At 38.4% G+C, this 27282-nt stretch overlaps 2 protein-coding genes across 5 annotated transcripts in view; one reads left to right on the top strand and one right to left on the bottom strand.

Annotated features, from left to right (window-relative positions):
- The window catches only part of LOC306885159 (uncharacterized protein), a 61757-nt gene extending 43531 nt beyond the window's left edge, over positions 1 to 18226 (top strand). Inside the window, exons 3-5 of one of the 3 annotated variants that reach the window (XR_013785513.1) lie at positions 9016 to 9129; positions 9609 to 9696; positions 10810 to 13100. Coding sequence is in view for 1 of the 3 variants with exons in the window: in XM_079441516.1 (XP_079297642.1) it covers positions 9016 to 9094 (79 nt within the window). In the remaining 2 variants the exon portion in view is untranslated. Of the gene's footprint in view, positions 1 to 9015; positions 9130 to 9608; positions 9697 to 10809; positions 13101 to 17617 lie in introns of those variants that run through there. The other 2 variants (XR_013785512.1, XM_079441516.1) reach the window with 2 other exon arrangements.
- The window catches only part of phf14 (PHD finger protein 14), a 96400-nt gene that overhangs the window by 34293 nt on the left and 34825 nt on the right, over positions 1 to 27282 (bottom strand). For both annotated transcript variants that reach the window (XM_079441514.1, XM_079441515.1), the window contains exons 12-14: positions 26809 to 26915; positions 24613 to 24744; positions 19411 to 19573 (exon numbers count right to left, since the gene is read on the bottom strand). In XM_079441514.1, the coding sequence (XP_079297640.1) occupies positions 19411 to 19573; positions 24613 to 24744; positions 26809 to 26915 (402 nt within the window). The remainder of the gene's footprint in view (positions 1 to 19410; positions 19574 to 24612; positions 24745 to 26808; positions 26916 to 27282) is intronic.

Genomic DNA, 27282 nt, shown 5'->3' with positions numbered 1-27282 from the left:
TGAGTCTTATTGTGCTTAAACTGTCAAATACATACAAGTTTATGTTAAAAAACACACAAGTTACAAAAACAGCTGGGTAAGAAATCACGTTTATATTAGATTTGTATGACAGCAGCGTAATATGCAGTAAATAAATCAATAAATGCACTGCTCTCTTGTCTCCTCTGAGGCTGAGATTCTAAATAGTGTTCTGTGCTCGTCAGTGCAGCCAAAGACAAAACAGTAAGCGAAAACACAATGGCAATGGCATGGGTGGAAACTTCAAAAATAGAAAAAAAATGTTGAAAGTGCGATCCAACACTTGCAACATTTACATTTTTATAGTTATGGGAACCATTTAAGTGTATTTTGCTGCCATATTCCAATAATAATGGGATAGGACAGGATTTCACCAAATGAGGGAACTGCATGAGTGTGTGAAAAGAACAAAAAGGATGGTGGAGGTGGTGTCATGGCATGGGCATGCATGGCTGCCTCTGGAACAGGCCCTCTCAACTTTACTGATGACTTAATACATGATGACAGTAGCAGAATGAATTTGGAAGGGTACAAAACCATCTTGCCAACCAATATTCAAGAAAATGCCACCAGATTCATTGGGAAGTGCTTCATATTGCATCAGAACAATGACCCAAAACACCCTGCCAGTTCAGTCAAGGAATTTATAAGGGCAAAGAAATGGGAAGTCTTAGATTGCCCAAGTCAATCTCCAGATTTAAATCTGATTGAACATGAATTTTACCAGCTAAAGAGGAGAGTAAAGGCAGAGACTCCCCAAAACAAGCAACAATTGGAATTGGCTGCATTAAAGGCTGGGAAAAGTATTTCAAAGGATGAGACCAAGAGTCTGGTGATGTCTATGGGTCACAGACTCACAGCTGTGATTGTGCGCAAGGGATCTGCAACTAAATAATAGCTTTTAATCTTTTATATCTGCCTTATGTTCAACTGTCCCAATACTTATGCTCATATCAATGAGTGGGATGAACTCTAAAAGTGCTGTTCTTTTTATTTGGTAAAACATGTATGTGATGAAACGGCTAATAATAAAATGTGACATTCTGTAGTTTTGTCTCATATTCATCTTTTAATCATATTTGCAAATGTCTTGACTCCACAGCCAACAGAGCAATTTTGTCTTTACTGTTTCAATACTTATGGAGGGGACTGTATATTTGGGCATTCAATCGATTAAAATATTTAATCGCGATTAATCGCATGATTGAGTGATGAGTTAACTCGCGATTAATCACAACTTAAATTGCACATTTTTATCTGTTTAAATGTACCTTAAATTAATACTTTAAGTTTTAATACTCTAATCAGCATGGGAATGGACAAATACGGATGCTTTATGCAATATATGTTTATTGTTAATGAGACCATAGTTAACAGAGCATGAAGACTAGACATGTTTCAAAGATTATAGACGATTATAGACGTCTATTAGACACATGAAAAAAAGAGCATAGAAATACCAGGTTCCCATTACTTTTCTTTCTTTGCACTGAACAATTTACTTACACAAACCTGTTTACATTTTCACACCACTTCTTCTGAACATGCAAAATGTACATTTATTATTTATTATTACATTAATTTGCCTTTCTGTGCCCACATACTGTATTTTGATGCAGTAAATTCTCAATAAAACTGTTGATATAAAAATATATCAAACTACATTGATATATTTTACTGTTTCTGTTGTCAGACAACGGAATGAATATGAAATAGTGACAAACGCGACCCATCGAGACTAAAATAACCAGCTCTCCTTTCCAAGATGTTAATCTGCACAAAAACTCTGATTTCTAATCCAGCCATCGTCTGATAAAATCAAACAGGCTACACATAAGATAAAGACAATAGCTGTGCTGTGATTCGGCTATAATTGCATGTTAAATTAGAGAAGCAACAATGTGTTTTAACTGAAAGCGCTGTTCCTCTCAGCCGCTCGCTGAACAGAGCATACGCAGAGAGAGAGAGGTATGTGCGCTGGGAAAGAGAGATCTCGCGCTCGTGCGGCAGTACCATCGAGTCTCAGAAACTAAATAAGGTTTGGGCAAACCCTAAAGATTGGTCACTACGACTTCTTTTTAAAGAAAAAAAAAAGTTGCTAAAGTGGTCTGAAAAGTCACTAAATTGGCAACACTGTCAGTATCGCCATCCATTTATCCAACTACGGGCTAGGCCACGGGTCAAACAGAAAGTGCACACTGCATTAATCGCGCGTTAATAAAATTATTGCTGTTAAAATTAATTTGCGTTAACACATTAACGCGTTAATTTTGACAGCCCTAATATACATATGAAGAGTTAATTTGCAAAAACCGATAAACGCCATTTTCAAAAAAATGAGCTGACTGAGGTGCATTATTCTCCACATATAGCCCAATCTGAACCCTAAACACGTTTTGTCAAAAAAGCTGGTATCGTCCACTTTCAAGGCATCGCGAGTTCACGTTTTACTGCAGAAGCCGACAAGCGCCCCTTGTTGTTTTTGAACAGAAGCCAATAAGTCAATTTTAGCGAATCAGCGCGCTGTATTCAGGTCAGGTGTGTAAAGGATTAGCCCTTATTTAAATTTACATTTTGGGGAATCTATTTTTAAGATTTAATATTGATATTTACATGATTAATCGATATTAATCAAAATGTCCAACTTATACCTTGTTAACGATACCTCATTAACGACTTGTCCAGCAAGCATTAAAATCAGTACGTTATCTTCTAACAATTCAGTTTTATTCCCAGTGGCCACAGAAATAAAACAGAATTGATTAGGTAAATTTTGAGCATAGGCAATGCGATCTTTGGCAAATACTGTAGTTAAGACTTGAAAAGTACACAGCACCAGACAAAGATTTCTTAATAAATTCAAAGTTTATTTACTACTCTACACAACTACTAAGCTAACTAACACAAACAGAATATGTAAACACACATATTTTGTTTTAATGTGAAGAGATTAAGGTTCTAATGCTCGTTTTCAAGAATGCTCTAACTTGAACCTGAGGGAGTCATAAGCATGGAACTTTACTATCTTTACACTTAAAGATGAATGCAACCAGTTTCCAGCAGAATTATTTGATTACTTGCTCTGTTTCGTTCCTTTCCTGGTTGAGGGAACCCCGGGTGCGGATTGGCTGCTGAAATCGCGGTTGCGTGATGTCACTGGGGATGCCCTCTTGCAATTGGTTGGTTTCTCTGTGACGTGATGACGCGCTTAGGAAGTCTGTTTAGAGTTCTTTCGGCCTCAGGTGTTAGTTTCTTTAGAAGTTTGACTAAGTTTTGATAGTTGTTCAATTGCTCGGCCAGATGTTAATGGCTGGAAGCGCTTAGCAGCATGATCAGAGCAGGAGCCGAAGTTTCAAACAGCGCGCGAGCAAGCAAAGAAAACGAAGAGCACAGACAAAGGTGGGTGTTTGTCTTTTAACGGGCTGACTTCAGTCCGCCTCTTTTGCTGTTTGATCCAATCCCAAGTGTCCCTGTAGGGCGGAGCCCCGCTCCGCACGGCTCAGTTTTCCGTGCATAAATTATCTGCCCAGTTATTTTATCGCATGAAGAAACTATGGAAAGCCGATTTCTATACATGTTGTAATCATACATTATGATAAGACAATTTTCATCCACACCAGATTATTGCTGACGCAACTAGCTTTCATTCGAAATCAAACAACAGTTATTTGGCATACACAAAGTACATACCTTAATTTTATATACTGACTGGTTAAGGCATAGATTCTAAATAATCACACCAAGCATGTGAAACTAAACAATAGTGATCGGGAAAAATGACACATCAAAAGATTACAACAATAACATAGGTTCAAATAACGCAGCAAGCTTAATTTCATGAAATACAACCTGAATATATATTGTAAATATATTGTACATATTGCTTCCGAGTATATTGCTTTAATAGCAGGAACAATTATACTTTGTTCTTTTTGCAATCCTTAAGCACGATTTGAGTCTCTTTGTCTGTTATTAAGAAGAAAATGATTGTTCAAATGTGAGAGAGAGAGAAGAGTTGGCCGGGGGTCATGAGTTATTGGACATGTATCTGTGAGATTTCACCATCCAGTCTAATCATAAAAACGTCTCTCTTGGTTGAATCTGTAAGGATTACAGAACCTCAGACACTTTGAACTCCTGAGATGGACAACACACACACACACACAGTGCATTAACATACAGACATCTGTCTCCACACCCCACTGAGAGAGAATACAAGAAAATGCCTCTCTCACATATGCATCAGTTCCTTTTCATCCCCTTCCTTCCCTTCACTCAGAATGGTCAATAGAAGAATGTAATATTCTACATTAATGCAAATGTTATTTACAGTCATGTTTGGTATCATTTGAATTGTCTCAGGGCGACTGGCACAATGGTCTCAGTCTTATAAGAAGTAAACTAAAAGGGAATACAGATCCTGAGAGTTCAGAGATATTTTGCATACTATAGAGGGTGGGTCAATTCCCAGTGGTTTTCATGCAAATTACCTTCTGTCCCAAAAGGTGCCAACTCGACTTGATTAAATTGCAAATTACAATTGTTAGTTCCTGTCTCGAGTTTGGGGGATGTTTATTCTGGTCTGAAGTACTTAAGGAGAATGTGGCAAAAGGTCAGGCGCGATTCTGTAACCAGAAGCCCGTAGTGATGGTCTCAATGCTCACACTATGTATTTCTATAAAGTCAGGTATGCATTCTTTACTCATAGATTTATCTTTGAGAATTCGATGTTTTGTATTGATATGATTTGATCTCTTTGAATTGCTGTGGAATTGACATAATACATACAATATTTACCTGACTGATAATAAATTGTTACATTTGACCTTATTCTGTTTTACTCTGTAATTATTGACTCTAGTAGATTACGTTGCATCCTTGTTAAAGACATGAGCAACCGAATGAACGAGTAAATATAAAGTCAAGAGTTAACTAGAATAATCAAATATCAGAATAATAAATTAGAAATGGACAAGCAATCAATTTGTATTTCAAGTTAAATACGAGGTCATAAAGAAATGGAGTCAGATTAAATGATAAAATGGAGTCAGATTAAAGTTTAATTTAAATTGAAGAACTGTGCACACTGGAAAGACCGAACACGCAGGAAACCTTCATCCACCATCGGAGACCTTCTTTGGGCCGGATGGGTGGAGCCTTACAATACAATCATTGAATTTGTGCGTTAATGGTCAGGTGGTTATCAGAGCTGGTCTGTGCTGGATCCTTTCCAGATGCAACGGGCTTTGTACTGTTCAACTTTATTTATGGTAAACCGGTCACGAACATTGAAGGTTCTGTTCTTTAAAGACATCCAGATGTTCTTCTCAAATATCTCCTGTTTTTTAGAGGTCTCCTGAGATAAGGAGATTTAGGGCAGGAAATCGGCCAGCCAGTCAAATGCTGGGAGTGGGAGGCTTAATTCCTGCTCAGGAATGTTTTGAAATTACCTGTGTGTGTCCTGGTCTACTATGCACTACAGGTGACAAGGCTACTTTCACAGCTTTTGTCAAAGCTGACTAAAAGTGATGATAATTTCACCGAACTTGATGAACCTGTCATATCTTCTTCAGGGAGAAAAGGGAAAATAAAAGCTGAAACGTTTTCACGGAGCCTTGCAAAAGCAGCGCATTACAATGATGATTGAAAAGCTCCATGTATTGCGTGTAATCACATCCATACAGTTTAAGTTCACAACAACAACAACGTTTGTCAGGAATCTACATTGTCATCTGATGAGATTACCAAGATTAAACAAGTGTTTTTTTAAACTCTAACACATGAAATGTCGAGTTATCTGCTTTTGCTATAAAACAAACTTTTAATGTGTAAAAAAAAGAAAATACTTTCAATGAACTTTAATTTAGTAAATTACCTGTATTTGTTTAAGTTATTATTACTTAAATCAAAACAACCCAACTGCAGTTTGATTGATATCACTTGGAATGCGCAATAAAAATTTTTTAAATGATTTCTGAAAAAATAAAATAAGAGTTTTTAAAATAAATTTTTTAAATTTGAATAAAATGAAAACTAAAATACTTTCAAATCACATGACCCAATATTTTATTCAAAACAGAACACAAATGTTTAAACTGAGAAATTTTACACTTATCCACTAAATGAGCTCATTTCAAATTCATCTGCTACATGTCTCAAAAAAGTTGGCACGGGGGCAACAAAGAACTGAAAAAGCAAGACATTTTTAAAAGATTCAGCTGGGAGAACATCTAGCAACTAATTAACTTAATTGACATCAGGTCTGTAACATGATTAGCTATAAAAGGGATGTCTGAGAGAGTCAGAGTCTCTCAGAAGTAAAGATGGGCAGAGGCTCTCCAATCTGTGAAATACTGAGTAAAAAGATTGTGGAATACTTTAAAAACAACGTTCCTCAATGTCAAATTGCAAAAGCTACAGTGCATAACATCATCAAAAGATTCAGAGAAACTGGAGAAATCTCCGTACGTAAGGGACAAGGCCGAAGACCTTTGTTGGATGACCATGGTCTTAGGGCCCTCAGATGACACTCATCGGCATGATTCTGTCATTGACATTACTAAATGGGCCCAGGAATACTTACAGAAACCACTGCCAGTAAACAATCGCCGTGCCATCTGCAGATACCAACTAAAGCTCTATCATGCAAAAAGGAAGCTATATATGAACATGGTCCAGAAGCGTCGTCATGTCCTGTGGGCCAAGGCTCATTTAAAATGGACTGTTTCAAAGTAGAAAAGTGTTCTATGGGCAGACGAGTCCAAATTTGACATTCTTGTTGGAAATCACGCCAAACTTAATCGAATTTTCTGGATTCTTCACTCATCTCGTCGTCAGACGGTCAAGCAACTCGCAGCAAGCAGGATTATAATGTAAATTAATATGATAATATGATTATTTACCTCTATTTTTAATAAACTGTAGTAAGAGCACATTGATTTCACGGTTAACATGATATTTGATCTGTCGCAGTGTGGGTTAACGTTAGCGTTATTCTGTGAATGAAGTAGCCGCCTACATTTTTTGTTGACAAAAAAGGCCTCAACAATCTCTTTTATATAACGATAAAGAGATTGTTGAGGCCTTTTTTGTCAAGAATATATGTATATAACAATATATATATATATATATATATATATATATATATATATATATATATATATATATATATATATATATATATATATATATATATATATATATATACACACACATACACTCACCTAAAGGATATTAGGAACACCATACTAATACTGTGTTTGACCCCCTTTCGCCTTCAGAACTGCCTTAATTCTACGTAGCATTGATTCAACAAGGTGCTGAAAGCATTCTTTAGAAATGTTGGCCCATATTGATAGGATAGCATCTTGCAGTTGATGGAGATTTGTGGGATGCACATCCAGGGCACGAAGCTCCCGTTCCACCACATCCCAAAGATGCTCTATTGGGTTGAGATCTGGTGACTGTGGGGGCCATTTTAGTACAGTGAACTCATTGTCATGTTCAAGAAACCAATTTGAAATGATTCGAGCTTTGTGACATGGTGCATTATCCTGCTGGAAGTAGCCATCAGAGGATGGGTACATGGTGGTCATAAAGGGATGGACATGGTCAGAAACAATGCTCAGGTAGGCCGTGGCATTTAAACGATGCCTAATTGGCACTAAGGGGCCTAAGGTGTGCCAAGAAAACATCCCCCACACCATTACACCACCAGCAACATGTGGTAACAAGGCATGATGGATCCATGTTCTCATTCTGTTTACGCCAAATTCTGACTCTACCATCTGAATGTCTCAGAAATCGAGACTCATCAGACCAGGCAACATTTTTCCAGTCTTCAACCGTCCAATTTTGGTGAGCTTGTGCAAATTGTAGCCTCTTTTTCCTATTTGTAGTGGAGATGAGTGGTACCCAGTGGGGTCTTCTGCTGTTGTAGCCCATCCGCCTCAAGGTTGTGCGTGTTGTGGCTTCACAAATGCTTTGCTGCATACCTTGGTTGTAACGAGTGGTTATTTCAGTCAAAGTTGCTCTTCTATCAGCTTGAATCAGTCGGCCCATTCTCCTCTGACCTCTAGCATCAACAAGGCATTTTCGCCCACAGGACTGCCGCATACTGGATGTTTTTCTCTTTTCACACCATTCTTTGTAAAGCCTAGAAATGGTTGTGCGTGAAAATCCCAGTAACTGAGCAGATTGTGAAATACTCAGAGCGGCCCGTCTGGCACCAACAACCATGCCACGCTCAAAATTGCTTAAATCACCTTTCTTTCCCATTCTGACATTCAGTTTGGAGTTCAGGAGATTGTCTTGACCAGGACCACACCCCTAAATGCATTGAAGCAACTGCCATGTGATTGGTTGATTAGATAATTGCATTAATGACAAATTGAACAGGTGTTCCTAATAATCCTTTAGGTGAGTGTATATATACATATGTGTGTGTGTGTGTGTGTGTGTGCGTGCGCATAGTTTTATATGTTTTAACGCCTCATGGAAAAGTTATGAACTTTCGTTAGGTCAGAAATACAGGGGTAATTCTAGTTAACTTACTGTCTGTGTAACGTTTCTGTATGGCTTTGTAATGTTTTGTAATAATTAGATCATTTCGTACTAAAATTTATCTTTTAAGGTCTTAAGATCTTTTAAAGTTTTTTTCCAAGTAAATGTCTGCGTGACGTGCCGAATCCAACTAACTTATTTTCGCAGTTTTTTTTCCTCAGGTAACGTTAGCTGCATTAGCTACCCTTGACGTTAAACCACAATATTACAGGCATGTAATATTATTCTTAAATATTGTTAAATGTAATGTTGTCTACAGTACATAAAGTTAGACTTAACCTGTCATGGTGTTTGAGGTCCTTTTAATCTTCCTGTTAAAAACAATAATTTGTATTTGAGATTGATGAATAATCACTGGAGATCACTGGATTTCTAGGCTGACTTATTGTATGATTTTGCTAGCTTTTAACCCAGTTTTTCATACTTATTTTACAGAATCTGTTTTGCTTCCCAAAAAAATTTGAGAAATGGTGGATTCGCAGCAATGGGTCTACAAGCCTCCCAGAAATATTGAAGGAGTTCCCCAGGCTTCTAGAAAAACTTGCCATGGTAAGAAGTAATTTTTGTTTTATGGTTTCTTTTACAGAAATTTGAAATGGTTAAATTGTTATTGGGGTTGTGCAGATAGACGATATTGTGTATTGATGATAGAGATATCGCTGAGAGCTGATGCCTTTGTGATAGTCAAGGCGATATTACAGGAGCTGCCCCACATCTTTAAAATTTGAGCACATTGTGTTCTGTGAGTGTACACAGCAGCAGCACCTCTGCCAGAACGTCACTAACATCTACATATTCCTAATAAATTACATTATGTTCGTCTCAGGAATCATTCATGTAGGCTGACTAAGTCACACTTCAGCCATGCCATTGTCACTTGGTCTGCCCGTGTCATTTGTTTCTGATCCAATCCAATCCAAGCTATTTAAAGGAATGAATACATTTTCACAGGAAAAGTGTTTCTCAATATGTAATTTTCATTGTGAAATCAGTTTCACAGCTTACACTGTATTATTCTTATGGTTTAGATGCAAAAAGGGAGAGTGCTTTCAAAGTCCTGTCCACTCTGCTTCCCCAATCACAACCACAGAATCCTGGAAGTCATTAATTCGACCTGTAAGTTTTTTTTTTTTTTTTTTTTTTACTTTTTCTACTCTTTACACAGTACTGTGCAAAAGTTTTAGGCCACTAGTATTTTTAACAGTAAAAATGGTGTTAAGTCAGTTATTTCTATATTTTTGTGTCAGTAGGAAATATCAGTTTACATTTCCAAACATTCATTTTGCCCTTAATTGTAATAATCCAGTGAGATTTTAGTGCTCCACACAGAGATCTGATCTGATCTGAGTCTGTCTGGAATGACAGGAAGAAACAGAACAAACTGAGACAGACTAAATTCAGAAGAAATGTGGCAACATCTCCAAGATGCTTCAAGAAGCAGTGCTGTTAAAAGTTTTAGACACTTGTGAAAAAATGCTGTAAAATGAGGATGCCGTCAAAAATAAAGTCATACATAGATTTTCTTTATGAATTAACTTCTATTAACTACATTAAATCAACATTTGGTGTGATCACCCTTTAAATTTAAAGCAGCATTTGCCCTCGGTGCACTTGAGCAGAGTTTCTCATGAGCTTTGCAGGGAGGTTTCTTGAAGCATTTTGGAGACGTTGCCACAGTTCTTCTGGATTGAGTCTGTCTCAGTTTGTTCTGTTTCTTCCTGTCATTCCAGACAGACTGGATGATGATCAGATCAGATCTCTGTGTGGAGCACTGACTGTTTTCAGACTCTTTGTGCAATCTCACTGGATTATTACATGGCAAAATTAATGTTTGGAAACGTAAACTGATATTTCCAACAGACATGTTACAGCAAAAGATTGAAATAACTGACTTAAAACATTTTTTTTATTAAGCTGACTAAAATACTAGTGGCCTAAAACTTTTGCACAGTACTGTATACATATATTGGGGGCTTTAAATACCCCATAATTTATGCCATGTTGGTTGGATAAAATTTAGGTAGACAACCAAGAAGTGAAAGAAAGAAACCTAAATCATTAACACAATAATATTTAGTTTGAGCAACCTTTACCAGACCCAGTTCACAGGAAAAGCCTGATGGTTTGGCTGATTTCAATTAAATACACTTAAACGTTAAGTCAACTTAAATGTTACAACTTGTAAAAATGTAAGTTATGTTGCAAGACTAAGTGCTGTGTAATTAACAGGTGGTGACCAACATGGTGATGCATTCCTGCACGTTTTGTGCCTTGGTGACGAGACAATGACATCCCACACCTTCGCCATTGTTTCGGGCCATGCCATTGAAATGGACTTGTTGCTTGAGGCTGTTTATCTTTTTCAAGTCCTTTTTTGTGCTTGATGTTAGCTACACTAACATCTTCCTTCCAGGGTATTTCTCCAGCATACAGTATATCATATTGATGGACATGAGTCTTCATGTGTGAAGTATTTGAGGGTAACAGTTTTGTCTGGCCACTTGTAATGTTTTAATTTTTTGTCACATATATTGTCTGTTGAGGGTCTCTTTGTTTGGCTTAGTTTTAATTTTAGATTTTAATAATCAATTTCATAGTGGTATGATGCTGCAGTGTTGACAAAGAATAGGAATCTACAGTAGAGCCCTGCACGGGACTGTTTTCTTAAACCCGCACCCGCTGAATTTCTGACCAGGACCGCCCGCTCCCGCAACCTGCGTATTCCACTCCCGCCCGTGCCCGCAATGTTTGTGTACACTCCTGCTCGCTCCCGCAGACTTTCTCTCAGAGCTTGTAAAAAATGTTGGCTACACAAATACTCATATTCGTTCAACTTCACATCCAGAATAGCAGGCTTTAAACATGATTGCGTTTAAATAAGGTGAAGTAATGCTAAACCAAAGCACCACACCTGTCAAAAACATTGAGTATTTTTTATTAGCTTTATAAAACATTAACCGTTAAAACAAAAGCACAAATAGCAGCACCTCAGTTTTTAAAAGTAGCATATTGATACACAAGCACCAAACGATTTACTAAACAAACAGTTTAAATACCCATACATACCCAGTCCGAAATTTTTGCACGTTAAAAAATAAATACGACCTCACGTTATGTCAATCACAATTACACACTGCCTCCGAAACTTTCGCCAGTAAAAAAAAAAAAAATCCGATCAGGTTTGAGTTTCTGCGTTTTCCCATCTGTAGCATGCATTTTGATAGGAAAGGATGAGGAATACGAAAAATCGGAAAATCGCACGCAAAAATTTCGGACTCAGTGTGCAATGACCTTAACGGTTAACAAACAGTTTAAGTAGGCTAAATAAGCCAAAGCAAAATATGAAATAACTTTAACTTAAGTAAATAAACACATAGAACTTAGAAAATAGGTATGTCGCCTCAGGGCAGAGGTGCCAGGTTTATGTCCTTGTGCACATTTATTGCAACTTAAGAAGTTTAACTCTTTCCCATTTTTTTCAGTGACAATTAGGGCTGGGCGATATGGCTGAAAACTGTATCACGATATCAGTGTTTCATATCGGTCGATATCGATAATTATTGATATTGCTTTTAAGGTGGAACATCAAGTTCGTGGTATTACCAGTCTTGGCGGGGACGACGGTCTTGCATAATTTGCAGACGACATTTGGTCTGACTACGGTCAGACTTATAATATCCAAAAAACTGCCATACTGGCGAGCTGACTCTCTCTTTTATTTACAATTGCGGCACTCATTTTCTGCTTATGAAGAAGAATCCAGCAGACCAGCCAGGTCTGGCTGCAGACGTGCACTCTCAGCCGCGCGTGCGCACTTAGACACGAGACAACGATATGGCGCAACGAAACATGATACTGTTACATGATTGGCTGTTAGCGTGTCACTCCCTACGTTGCTAGGTTACCAGAGAGCGAGTGCCTTTGTTAATGCAACCAAACTTGCTTCGCAACCTTTGTTTTCTTCCGACGAAGAATAAAAAATATCGAACGTTTTATCGAACACATTTTTTATTGATATCGTTCACGTGTCTATCGCGATACATATCGTTATCGTTTTATCGCCCAGCCCTAGTGACAATTGAGAATTGTTTCCAGATTTCTGACTTGCCTTGCTTTTGTCAAGTAAACAGCCGCTTTAATTTTCTTCTCAACGTAATGTGTTGACAACATTTCTATTACATACCAAATCTCACCGTTCCCTGCGGGTCTCCCGCAAAATTTTCTGACCGCCTACTCCCGCCCGCAGCAAAGGTAAAACCGCCCGCTCCCGCGAGATTTGCGTTGGGTCTCGTGGCAGCCCAAACCCAATGCAGCCCTCTAATCTACAGTACCTAATTTACAAAGTTTTGTTTTAAAGAAACTGATCTACAAAAACCTGTTTTATTTGTGTCTGTAGGGGTTGGATGTAATGTGTAACAGTAGCACCCATTCAAAAATTGTTTTAAAAAGAAATGTGAAAACTCATTGATATTTACAGTTGCATGTGATGTGTAATTATATTACAGAAAAATAATAATTTTACATTACTTTGTGATTGTTATTTTTTATTATTGGTAATATTGGTAAAAATAAAGGTAGCAAGTGAATGAGACAACAAATAACCCAATGTTTAGGTAATGTTTAACCCAGCAACACAGTTAACCTGACCCACTGGTTGGGTCAAATAAACAACCCAGCATTCTGGGTCAAATGGCTCAACCCAAGCAAAACAACCCAGCATGTGTTCTGCCCCATAGTTACCCAGCGGTTTGGTTAAAGTTGGGGTATTTTTTAACCCAGAATTTTTAGTGTGTACAGTTCCAAAAGCCAGCATCTCTGATGGTATGGGGGTATGGTATGGTAAGTGCATACGGTATGGGCAGCTTGCATGTTTTGGAAGGCACTATAAGATAAAGGTTTTAGAGCAAGATATGCTCCCCTCCAGATGATGTCTATTCCAGGGAAGGCCTTGTGTATTTCAGCAGGACAATGCTAAACCACTTATACTGCAGCTATTACAATAGCATGGCTTTGTAGTAGAAGAGTCCAGGTGCTGAATTGCTCTGCCTGCAGTCCAGATCTTTCACCTATAGAGAATGCTTGCCGCATCATTAAATGAAACACACGACAAAGACGGCCATGAACTCTTCAGCAGCTGGAAACCTATATCAGGCAAGAATGGGACCAAATTCCATCACCAAAATTCCAGAAACTCATAACCTCAATGCCCAGACGTCTTCAAACTGTTTTGAAAAGAAGAGGAGATGCTACCCCATGGTAAACATGCCCCCGTCCCAACTATTTTGAGAACTGTAGCAGGCATCAAATTTGAAATTAGCTCATTTTGTGCATAAAATTGTAAAATTTCTCAGTTTAAACATTTGTTCTGTTAAAATATTGGCTCATATGATTTGAAATTCTTTTAGTTTTCACTTTTTTCAAATTTAAAAAATGTCCCAACATTTCCAGAATTCGGGTTGTATCTATCTATCTATCTATCTATCTATCTATAAAAGGTCGCCTTAACTGAAATTTTTCCATCATTGACAGATTGTTTTTTTTTAGCAGTGACAGAAAAATTTGCAGGCCGTCCGTCATTTTGACACATTACACTGAGAGTGATGATCTATTGTAATTTACAACTGTAATTACCACCCCTGTCCAGCTGGCGGCGAGTGCATTCCAGTGAGGCAGCAGAGCGTGGGATCATCAGCTCCAGAACAAAATAAAAGTGCTACGAGTAGAAGTCTCGTTATGCGTTTGAAACAAGTACCCAGTTTAAGCTACAGCGATCTATTAGACCACATTAAAGAGCGCCAAAATGGTATTTATTGCTTGAATTTCCTAATACAATTGACAAAATTTGAGACTTTGTTTCATATCAAAAGTAACAAAGCGATTTATTGGATGGAAGGTGCACTGTGTGTACTGTTCATTCATCAACTGACAGCATCGACTGGGATTTAATTATCGATATTGGTTCATGAAAATGAGAATCTATTCAAATCGAGAAATATATTTTTTTTACCCTAGCATATAGTGGCCTCCGCTGTCACTGTGGTGTTGAACATGAAAAATTACGCACAGTCTGTTCATCTGTTCTCATCATAAATAAATAAATTCATAAACCTATGCGCTCGTCCTGTAGGTTCATTATTAAAAATTAAAATGAGAACAAAAATAGAAGCAATTAAATGTGTTACTATAACTAAAATATGAAAATTAAAATGACGGGTAATAATAGATTGACAATTTTTATGACTCTGTCCATCAAAACTACGGAATTTTTTTAAAGTCTAACTCTGATATAGTAAAATGAGATTTGAAAAGCTGCTCAGTTGGATTGTACTGTGATGTTGTTCAAGTCATGTGGCAGTAAGCTGAACAGAACAAAGTTTAACGCTCTCCACGAGTAAACAGCTCACGCAGAGCAGCTGGTGACTTGCGGCTCACTGTAGCTGCTACAGATGTCAAACAGTGGTGCTCCTCTCTAATCCAAATCTCTCATTCAGTTCGGCTCCCCTTGTGTGCCATAGAGGGATTCAATCCTTTTGTTTAGAGCCCAGACCACAGCCTCAACCGGTGCCCCTCCCTATCCAGATATAAGACCATTCCGCAATTGGGTAAACCCTGGCTGTTAAATTGGATTTTTGTGTGTGCCATGAACCAAGATTGAGTATCTAGACGCGTTCTCCACAGAGCACTCTCCTGTTCGCTTAGAGACCATTTTTGCACCGTTTTTCCTCGTCTACCATCGGCGGATCAACACTTCATCTCCATCACTAGCTGATAAACACAAGAAAAACAAAAGCAGCATTGCACGAGTCAAATCAAACGTCTCCACCTTAATGCAAACAGGCATATGAGTGTGCCAAGCTGGGGCTTTTTAAAAAGGGAAGAAAAAAACTACAACATATTTAAACAGATTGTGAAAACAATTCCATCTGTCGCCTTTGGCTTGCCCCCACACAGCAGATGGAACACTTATCATTATAAATGCTAACTGCTTCCACACTGCCAATTGGCACTTAAATGCCTCTGCCACTTCTCCCTCGATGGTGGCACCAAACAAAGGCACTCATTTATTTCATTATTCCTTCATTACGGCAGATTCGATTAAGGTAATCTATTAAAGGCTAGATCAGTGGTCCTCTGTACCGAGATCCTCTATGTAAAGGTAAAGTACTGTAGACGTGGTGAAGGGCTGACGTAAACAACAATCTACACTTGGAGGAGGACAGTCAAGACGACTCGGCGAAAAACCCCTACTTTTTAATTAAAGACGTGCAATGCTGCATCTTTAAAAACATTGAATCAATTTCCACAAGATTGGAAAAACTATTGGTGCATACAAAGGGACTGTAACAAAGAGTAGCCTACTGCGGTAATTCAAAGACAAATGGCTTAAAATCCAGGACAAATATGTAAAATAATCAAAAAGGTGTTCGATTAGAAAAATAGTTTGCTACAAAGTAAAAAACAAACAACAACTTTAGGAGTATTTGGCCTAAAGGGCACCAGAGGCAAAAGACGAAATAATAATAATAATAATCATAAAATAAAGAAGTGAAAAAAATTATGAATAAATTACAAATTTCAATATGAAATATTTTTCAAAAGTAATATTCAATATTTTTCATCTTTTTTTATTATTTAGCATTAAAAGGTGTTTTATCAGAAAAACTGTTTGCGACAAAGTTAGCAAAACTATGGAATTATTTGGGGTAAAGGCAAGAGTGAAAAAATAAATATATAACAAATAAAAATAAAAAAACGTGAAAAATATATAATAAAAGTAAAGGGCACAAAAATAAATAAATACACAAATGGTTAAATTTAAATCTAAAAACAAAACTATTTTAATATAAAAATATATATTTTGTAATGCATTGCAGTTGCTGTTTTTTTTAGCAGTTGTGCATGTCCCATTAAACTCAATGCTTCTTCTTGTGGGTGGTTGTCAGGGTTTTGCTGGGTGGTTGCTAGGCGGTTACTTAATGGGCCAAATCTGAAGAGCCCAACTATGACCTTCTGGTCTCAAGACATCACACATGCCCTCCATTACAGTAAGTATATGGGATTTTACCACCTATTTTATTGTCTACCAAGGCCACAAACAAAAAGTCTGATTGCTTAGACAAGAAATAGAACACCTCTCCTTTACAAGCTGCAAAACCTGAAATATCATTCATGTCTGTATTGCCAATAGTGCCAAAGTTTAATACTTGAAAAACCAAAGTATGATCAAAGTATGACCCTTGCTTTTGCAAACTCCACTAACTATAGCAAGATTTCCAATGCCTTTATTCACGCGAATGATGCATAAAGTCCACTAAAGTCTGGACAAAATCTCAGTGTGTGCCAGTCATGAGAGCCATTTCAGGTGTGCAGGAGAGCCAGTATTCAGTGGTCGCGGAACAGTGAGGCACATTAGTGAAGCCGAACACCACTGACTCCTGAATGGAGGGATGGCGGGGGGTTGATTAGCTGGCCGTGATAAATCAGAACACGGCTTTACAAGGGCTTGCCACCGCCACACCGGCTGGTTAAGGGCATTAAAAATGCAAAGCAGGGCTCCTTCAGCTGCTGCCACACTCTGGATTGCAAGTGAAGATAAATTCTGCAATGAAGCATCTTTCTCTGGTAGAGTTTAGCCGGAGCTACAGAAGAGAGAGAAAAATAAAAGCCTTTTAATCCAGCTGCTCTCCACTGAAGCCTTCGCCTCACTTCTGGGCACGCGTCTCCGAGACTAAAGGGAAAACCATTAACCCTGCCTGGTATACGCAAGCCCACACTCACACGTAAATACAGCAAACAAAAAATATTGTACACAAGTTATTCCTTTTACCTGCGTGTGAGCTATTCTGACAGCCGTCAGCCAAGGCGAGTGGCTGCAGGAGCCTTCTAAAATTGTGCTTTACTTTCTAATTCAATTTTAAAGAACTGTCAGGGAAAAGTTTATTGACTAAGCTTTAAAACAAAAGGTTGAAAAAGACAAAATGAAGGAGGGCTGGAGAGAATGTCGTTTCACCGATGGATATCTTTTGTCTTCCTTAAGGGAGCCGGCTGCTGGAGCGCTATCGCAGGATCAAAGAATGCTGGACAGTGATAAGTGGAAGCCATGGAGAGCCTGAAAGACAAGCCCTATCTCAAGTCTGAAAACACACACACACACCTACCCTCACACTTCAATGTGGCACTCTGCCTCTACAGATAGAGGTATTGGTGCACACGTCTGATCATTCAACAGACAACCGAATACTCTGTTACAGTAAGCTGCCAATAAAGGCAGCATTTTAAGGCATCAAGGTGAGCTAACAATAGTACACACACATTTGGCAAAAAAGTCTATTTTCTATTATCGTGTAGCTAGGTGTGACACACAGCTCAAACAGCAATTTTCTGTTGGTCAATGCTACGAATACGTGAGACCAACTTGAAACCGTTACAAAATCTGGGTGGGGAAATCTTGCATGGATTCCTATTGAAATGACTGAATTTTGCCAGTGAACATTCGCCAAGCGATGGTAAATGTAACCATATCTTAAAGCTGTTCTAAATTTAACACCAAATTTGACTCTGTAACACCATGAAATGTTGAATAAATGTTGTTCATAAATATTACAAATTTCATTCAATAATAAAAAGCATTAGCATCTGTGTTTTTCATGCTTACTGGTTTATTGCAAGGCATGCAAGACCAACTTCTATCTAAAATGAATGAAATAAATGGATACTGAAATCTCAAACACTGCTTGCCAAACTTACATTTTTTGTAAATCAGCAGCAAAATCTGACAAACTGTGCCATAAATATAGTTTTTAAATCCTCAAATATCATTTAAAAAGTGTATATTTCACATTGGTACAGCCGAAGCACATGTGTAGTCCAGTGTGCATCTAAAAACAGAATATTTCTATGGAAAGCAGGAGCTTCCAATAGCAGCTGCACTGAAGCAAAGATTTTACCAATTGGCTCTTTTCTTTATGGAGGGACTTATTCTGCCAAACTGTGTGTTACACTTTCTCCCATTGAGTGAGACCATCTTGGTATTTATACACAGTCTTTGACATTGTTCTGTTAGTTTAGCAACATGCTAATGTCAAATGTATTTGAATCAATTTTAAGGAAAGCAAGATGCAGCGCTATTTGTGTTACAGAGTGTTCCAAATCAGTTACTTGTGAGGTTGAGCTATCTTCTATAGCAACTGCTTTTGTACGGAGTAGGCAGCAAGGCAGCTCGTTAAGTTTCGGAAACAATTCTAAATGCTAATGTTCTGATAAAACTGAAATGCTAGGGAGCAGCTCCAGTGGGGTTTTTACTGATGGCTTAATTATGGCTGTATCAGTTTCAAGGTGGTTTTATAAAACAATTAATGATGATAAAGTGTTTAGGTTGTCCATTTCAAAGTAATCAACAAGGCTAGCTGTTGTGACCTTCACTGATAACCTCTGCGAAAGCTCAAGAGACTAAAGAACAGGTCAATTATCTATTTTACGTGAGGAGCAAAGAATCAATTTCGAGGCAGCAAATGAATGTTTGACCTAAGACGACAGCTAGAGTTAAACCACCAATCAGAGAGAGCTAGAACGGACTAGTGGACAAAGTCCCTTGAGCCAAGTAATTCCCATTTCTCAAGAGATTTGTGGGTCTCTCTCAGCCATGTTTTCATTAACTTAAGAAGCTGAACGAAGACATAACTGATGTCATGCATCCATGGCTAGAAAGCCACCTTTATCTTTAGTGGAAATCTGTGAAACGCAGCTGGTGGGTATTACAAGCCCAATTTCAAGTACTGGCTTTTTAACACACGTTCGTCATCAGTGAGCTCTTGATATGCTCATACTTACAGTCCCTCTCACTTGAAGCTTCTTGGGCTCTGGGCTCATTTCTTGAGGGATGAATTTGATTGGTCCCTTGATCTGCCTCCTGGACCTTTTGGTTCCATCCGGTAGCATCTCCATGGCGATGTCAGCCTCATCACTGCTGGCCTGGTCGCACTCAGAGCACTGCCTGGAAAAGGATGACAAAGACAAAGGAGTCAGGGATTCTTTTGCTTTCATTTGACCTTATTGATTCCTCAATATGGAGAAATCTTTGAGATGAGAGAGTGGCTTTCAAGGCTTGTCAATGTTTTTTCCATCAGAAGCAGATGCATCGCATTCATTCCAACAAAAGGGTTGTTAAAATATCCTGCACAAACAATATATGAAATTGAAGGAATAGCCGAATTCTTCAGTACGAGCAAAAGCTTTTTGATTATACAGTATTACGGTCTCAGGGGCAGGCAGTTGCCAGTAATTAGGTACGACTTGGCCCCCCACACAATTTTATCTTTCAAATGCTTTCTAATTTCCATCCAGCAGTGCGGAACAACATCACGCTTTCTTATTCATGGATTAAATGAATTACTCGAATCAGCAGCGAAAACAAAACACAGAAACGTTCACGCACGCAACTGTGGAGCTCCACATAAATTTTCAAAGTGACAGTTAGTATAACCTTATGAAAGTGAACATAGAGGGACTTTATGAAGCACTGAAACTGGAATACTGCACTTAGAATTTGAAATAGCACCTTTATTTTTCTTTAGACATTGGAAAAAAATAGAGCTGTTAACTTAAGCCGGGCTCACACTGTGCGATTTTTAATAATCTTTTGCGATTGCTGCTTGTCACACTGTACGAACATGATCCCCATGTCAGACTGTAGGATCTCAGTTGTCTTAATGTCAGACTGTACGACAGTCAAGACGCGATAAAAACGGACGTACTCAAGAAGATTTGTCCGGAGTTTTACGTCATCAATACGTGACTCGCGTTCTCTCGCTATAATGGTAGCTAGCAAACAACAGCAACGTGTAGCGTTAGTTTTATTAATTACATGCCTTGATGTAAAAAAAAAACAAAAAAAAAAAAAAAAAAAAAAAAAGACGACGTGTGTGGAGCAAGTCATGGCTGGGCAAAAGAGGACTTTATGGACTTCCGGTTCTACAGAGCGAACTTGAGGTAATTTTGTTATTCGAGTTTAAACATCCTGCCCCTTAATAAATAAACTTTAAGTAAACTTTACGTTGTACATATATTGTTTTTTACAAATAATGAATGGTTTGAAGTTGTCGCGCTAATTGCGTCATCAAGTTCAGTGCTCCTATTGGTTCTTGGTTTGACGGTCGTCGTAGGAGATGTCACACTGCAGGAAACTTGAGGAAAGTGTCTGAAATCTTCTGACACTGCCAGAATTTAATCGGAGGAAAAAATTGATCGCAACGGCCATTAATCGGCTGTCGGTGAACATGTCAAACCAGCGATCTAGACAACCGATTTTAGCCTAGGATTATAGGAATCTTTTAGGATGTTAGGATTTTCAAAATTTGTCTCAGACGAACAAATCGTGGCCAAAATCGCACAGTGTGAGCCGGGCTTAAACATGCTAATTGAGTAATAGTCATCAAAATATGAGGTGATATGTTCACTTTTTCATAAAAGCATAAAATTTGGTACACTTGTATAGTTTGCATCCCTAATCATTTTCAGAAATGGAGCCATGGCAAAAACACCTCATGGTTGCCAAGGGCGACCATTTTACTTTCCGCCACAACCAAATTATGTGTTTTGCGTCATATCTCCTGAACCAAACATAACACAGAAAAGGTGATGTCTACCCCCTATGTTTTGATGGTCAATGATTACAATGATACTATATACAGCAACACAAACTGTTCAGGTGAAGAGTTAATGGTGAAATCAGCAGTGAGCATCACAGTATTGCAGCATTTACAAAAGTCCATATTATGGCTATTCATTTTTCTTTCTTTGATTAACTAATATTTTATTCAATAGTACAATAAAATGTTGTTTTAATTATTAATTCGTTACATTCATGTTGTGCTTTTCTGAGTACTCAAAGTGCTTTACATGGAAGGGGGAATTCTCAATCTCAACTACCACTAATGTGCAGCATGCACCTGGATGATGCGACAGCAGCCATATTGCGCCAGAACGCCCACCACACACCAGCGAAATAATATTTTTTTCAATAGTACAATAAAGGATTGTTTTCAAGAATACAATAATTTATTTCAGATATATAAAAAATATAATCTCAAGTTTGTGTATATTTCCTTACCTCTCAGGTAGAGTAAGGCAGGCGGTAGTATGTTTCCAATACATTCTTGTTCTCTCTCAACAATACTCTAACACCACACACATATGGCAACGCAATCTTGCTAAACTGTGTCCTATCTGCACCTCTTCTGCTGCACCTCTGTCATTTTCTCTGGGTCTCTGGAATTGTCAGTCAGCTGTCAACAAACTTCATTCTGGCCATTGCTTCTCGGTCTACTCTTAGAATCTTGGGCTTGACTGAGACCTGGATTCGTCCAGAAGACTCATCAACCCCTGCTGTTCTCTCTAACAACTTCCCTTTCTCTCACACCCCCCATCAGGTTGGAAGGGTACTGGTCTTCTCATTTCTAATAATTGGAAATACTCAACCCACTCTTCCCTATGCATTAAAAAATATTTTGAGTTTCACGCTATTATGGTAACACCTCATGTTAAACTCCATATTGTAATGATTTATCGCCTTCCTGGTCATATAGAATCCTTTTTAGAGAGTAGCTGTATGGGCTGCTGTCCTCATTCTCTGTGGATGGCAGTCCACTTGTCATCTTTGGTGACTTCCATCTGGAGAAACCTGACACTGCAGACTTCCACTTCTAGCTTCATTCGATCTCAAATGGTTCACCACCACAAGCACTAACAAATCAGGCAACCAGCTTGACTTAATTTGCTCATTTCTTTATTACATTTAACCTACATATTACTACCTGTGTGCCACCAATTCCTCTACCATTTACTTTTAGCCACAACCTACGCTATCTTTCACCCTTCCATCTTTCCTCTGTAGTGTCATCCTCTCTTCCCTCACCCACCCATTTCTCATCTCTGGATGTAAATACAGCAACTGACACTTTATGATTCACTTTAACTTCATTTAGCAAGTGTAGCAGTTCTTCAATAGCGATGTTAGCATGTCTTCCTTCAAACAATCTTAATCCCTTGTATGAATCCTAGCTTCTCCCAAAGTTCTGACTGTGGGATATAATTGTATACCTGAAGACAAAAGGGCTAGAAACAATACTGTTAGGACCTTCCCGCTGGAGATCCTGCAATCTACACGGCGTTCCTGAGGAATGCTGTTCATTTGTTATTCTAATGGAATGGAACATTTGATTCACACCTTTATAGATACAGTTACATTATTTCCTTCACAGAATGACCAACTAAACTTTAACCAATCAGGTTTCAGCAGCGGCCGTTCAACTGAGACTGCTTTGCTATTGGTCACTGTCACAGGATCTGCACTCCACTAGTTTGAATCCTATCTCACAGGTAGGTCTTTCACGGTTTCCTGGGATCAGTTCTTCACCATATACACTACATCACTGGGACCCATTATACAAGCACATGGTTTCTCCTACCAAATTCTACCATTGATGACACACAGCTCTATCGTTCATTTCAATCAGACAATCCAATAGTAGCTACATGGATCTCAGGCTACCTGGCAAACATCTCGGCATGGATGAAGGAACATCACCTGCAGCTCAACCTGGCAAAGACTGAGCTTCCTGTTTTCCCTGCCACTCTGACTCTATAGCATGATTTCATTATCCTGCTAGGTTTGTCAAAAATTATTCTTTGGTGACCAGCTGACCTTCAAGGATTGTAATGACAGCTTGATCATGCAGGTTTGCATTGAGAACATGCTGCACAACTTCTTGTCCAGGCCCTTGTCATTTCTAGATTGGACTATTGCAAAGCTCTTCTAGCTGGACTTCCATCATGTGCAAACAAACCTTGAAAAATGTTTTAGAATGCAGTGGCACGACTGGTCTTCCATGAGCCCAAAAGGGCCCACTTCATATCTCTTTATCTCCCTGCACTGGCTACCAGTTGCGGCTTGCATCAAGTTCAAGACATGATGTTTGACAGGTTTAGCGCCCTCCTACTTCCTCCTCACTCTTATGAATCCACATCCCACCAGAAGCCTGGGATCTGTAAGTAAGTGATGCCTTGTGGTAACATCACAGAGAGACATTTTCGTTCACCTCTCCTAACTGGTTCCCAAAATTTGGGATAAGTTAGTATTTCAATAATTTTTTTTTTTTTAATAATTTGATTTCTTATGTTTCACATGACAAGCAAGCATGGGCGACTTTTGACTTGAGTCAAAAAAGGCAAAATAAATCTTTTTTCAGATGTATGCATCAAAACAATGCCCTACCACGCATCAAAGCAGTCAGTACAGCACAATCAAGAATAACAAGAAGAGGCTGTCTGGCGTTTACTAAACTGTGAAGCTTTGACACTTGTTGATTTGAATGGCGATGCTACCTGTTTTGAGTGGCCTTTCATTTTTGAGCAGAAATGTGCATGCTTTTCTGATGTTCATTTAAGTTTTCCATGCCTTTTTCCCATGTCACTTAAAACGTGTCTGTTTTGAATAATTGTTACTAAAGGTGAGACCCGTGAGGAAAGAATAAACGATCAGTTGCGAGACTATTCTGTCATAAATTACATAGCATTCATTTCTGAATTTTTTACCACCTGTTACTGGAAACAAAATTACTGGTTGATATGTCCCGATCTCAATAAATTTACACACGCTTTTAGTCCATGAACTGGATCTTGCTGAGGACGCTGATATTTTGAGAAAGAACCCAGCATAAACTTGCGGATGTCATTCCCGAAACTTTGCAGCATGTATGTTTCCAAAAAATGAAACTTTCATACAAATTCTGAATGGATTATAGCCTAGAAAGCACGCAAAGCGTGCTCCCATTATGCATGCAAGTAAATAATAATTATTTTTTACATATCTTTTTTTAGTGAGTATTTAATTATGAGTGTTACTTATTTTAAACGTTACATTTTTTTATAATCACTAGCCAGTACTGATTATTAGAAACCCTGCTCCAGAGATGTCAGCACTTCTAGAAGTTACTTCTATCACATTTTAATTCCTTCTCCCACTCCAGTTCTTACCAGTAGCTGTTTTTGGTCTTCTTCGGCATGCGTGTGAGAGGTGGGTCCAGGCAGCCCAGGTGGTAATGCAGCTTACAGGTGTCACATAGCAGTAAAAGATGCTGGTCTTGGTTTTTCTTACAGATCCCACAGCTGCACAGAACATGAAACTGTTTCTTATTTACAGCACGCAACCATATTAAAACATTGCCTCTTAAGACATCTTTTCACACATTTTTCTATCTTTTAGCACATAATAATTGATGAACTCTAGGTCAATATTTAAAAAAAGATATTAGAATAACAGTGGCCAGGTGTTGTGACCGATGCCGATGTAGTGCCTAGTAGACCAGGACACACACACAAAATAATTTCAATACAGCACATTCGTTAGCAGGAGTTAAGACTTCCACTCCCAGCATCTGCATTTGACTGGCTGGCCGATTTCCTGCCCTAAATCTCCTGATCTCAGGAGACCTCTAAAACCCAGGATAGATTTGAGGGAACATCTGCAATGGATTTAGAACAGAACCTTCAATGTTGTTCCTGACCGGTTTACCATAAATAAAAGTTGCATAATCAACAGTAAAAAAGCATGTGGCATCTGGAAAGGCTCCAGCACAGATCCTCCCTGATATCTCCTGATCGTTTAACGCAGTAATTCATTGATGGTATCAACAAAGATGATGCTTTTACAACAGACGTCTGAGCAAAGAAAATCACCAGCTCTCCATCCGGAGCGACATTCCCATGACCTCCCGTTTCTCCCCGGCAGAGAAACACGCCTTTTCTTCTTATTGGCAGAACAAAGAAGATCGGACCTTTATAGGTGTTCCCAAAAGGACAAATAATAATCGCTGCTGCTATTAAAGCAATATACTCAAAAGTAATATATACAATATATTTACAATATACATTCAGGTTGTATTTTATGAAAATAAATTAAGCTTGCTGTGTTATTGGAATCTATGTTATTGTTGTAATCTCTTGATGTCTAATTTTTCCCAATCACTACAGTTTAGTTTCATACGCTTGGTGTGATTATTTAGAATTTAGGATCATTTAATCCATGCCTTAACCGCGTAATAGATCAAATTGATATGTACTTTGGGTATGCAAAATACTTGGTGTTTGATTTTGAATGAAAGCTAGTTACGTCAGCAATAATTTGGTGTGGATGAAAGTTGACTTTTCTCATCGTAATGTATGATTAAAACACTTATAGGAATCTGCTAGGATACGTTCTTCATTTTATGAAACAACTCAAAAGGATTTACGCACGGAAAACTGAGCCGTAATCTGAAATTACGCCCAATAAAGACAGACACCCAACTTCGGTGTGCTGTTGCTTGCTGCTTGCTCGCTCGCTGTTTGAAACTTTGGCTCCTCATCTGATCGTGCTGTTAAGCGATCGCAGCCATACACCATCTGGCGAGAATCCACACATGCCTTCAAAGCTCTGACCAAAGAAACTTTAACACCTGAGGCCGAAAGAACTCTAAACAGACTTCCTAAGCGCGTCATCACGTCACAGAGAAATCAACCAATTGCAAGAGGGCATCCCCAGTGACATCAAGCAACGATGACTTCAGCAGCCAATCTGCACCCGGGGTTCCCTCAACCAGGAAAGGAACGAAACAACTCAGAGCAAGTAATCAAATAATTCTCCATAATTCTGCTGGAAACTGGTTGCATTCATCTTTAAGAGTAAAGATAGTAAAGTTCCTTGCTTATGACTCCCTCAGGTTGAAGTTAGAGCATTCTTGGAAACGAGCATTAGAACCTTAAACTCTCTTCAAATCAAAACAATTAATTGCCTGCAGCGTGTATGTGTGTTTGTGTGTGTACGTATTCTGTTTTGTGTTATTTTAGCTTAGTAGTGTTGTAGAGTAGCAAATAAACTTTGATTTATTAAGAAATCTTGTGTCTGGTTCTATGTGATTTTCAAGTCTTAAACTATTTGCCAAAGATCGCGTTACCTATGCTCATGAATTTTGATAAAGTACTATTTGGTTTGTTTTATCGTTGGCCACGAATAAGATAAACAAAATTGTTAAAGATATACTGAACTTAACGATTCGCTGGATGAGTCGTTAAAACCTTAGAAATTATATTTTTTGATTGATATATCAATATCGAATCTTAAGAATAGATTCCCTAAAAGCTCAATTAAAATAAGTGCTAATCCTTACACCAATGTATCGGCTGCAAGCTAACCTGTAGAGCATAGCTGGAAGGTTCGACGACTTCCCTGGTGATCCTCCCTCCTTCTTGCTTGGCTTTCTCTCTTTGGGAGCTTTCAGAACTGCAGGAGAGTTCAATTTCTGCAAATAAAGCAGAGCACTGAAATTCAGATACATCTGAAAGACACAAACATCATAATATTAAACCACACCTTCATAACCAGAGAAAGTTACTTTTAAGGTCATATTCTAAAGAAAACATCGAGTGTTAGCCAGGGCAGTGCTGTGCAGATGATAAGGTGATCTGGGTGAAGCACCTCCAGTTTGATATTCGGGTAACTAGTTATGGCTTGCGTCCTTCAATGCATCTCTAGTGGATATCTCAGCCCGTTTTATTGTCTGCTAGGCAAAAAATGTAAGTCAACCACTTTACAAAAGTATCAGCACATCTCTCTCCTCAAATAACTGCACAAATTAAGGTATTCATGTCCTTATCAAGCACTATTCG

This window comes from Barbus barbus (assembly GCF_936440315.1).
Source record: "Barbus barbus genome assembly, chromosome: 19".
Classification (NCBI taxonomy): Eukaryota; Metazoa; Chordata; class Actinopteri; order Cypriniformes; family Cyprinidae; genus Barbus; species Barbus barbus.
This window is presented reverse-complemented; position numbering and strand designations above follow the sequence as displayed.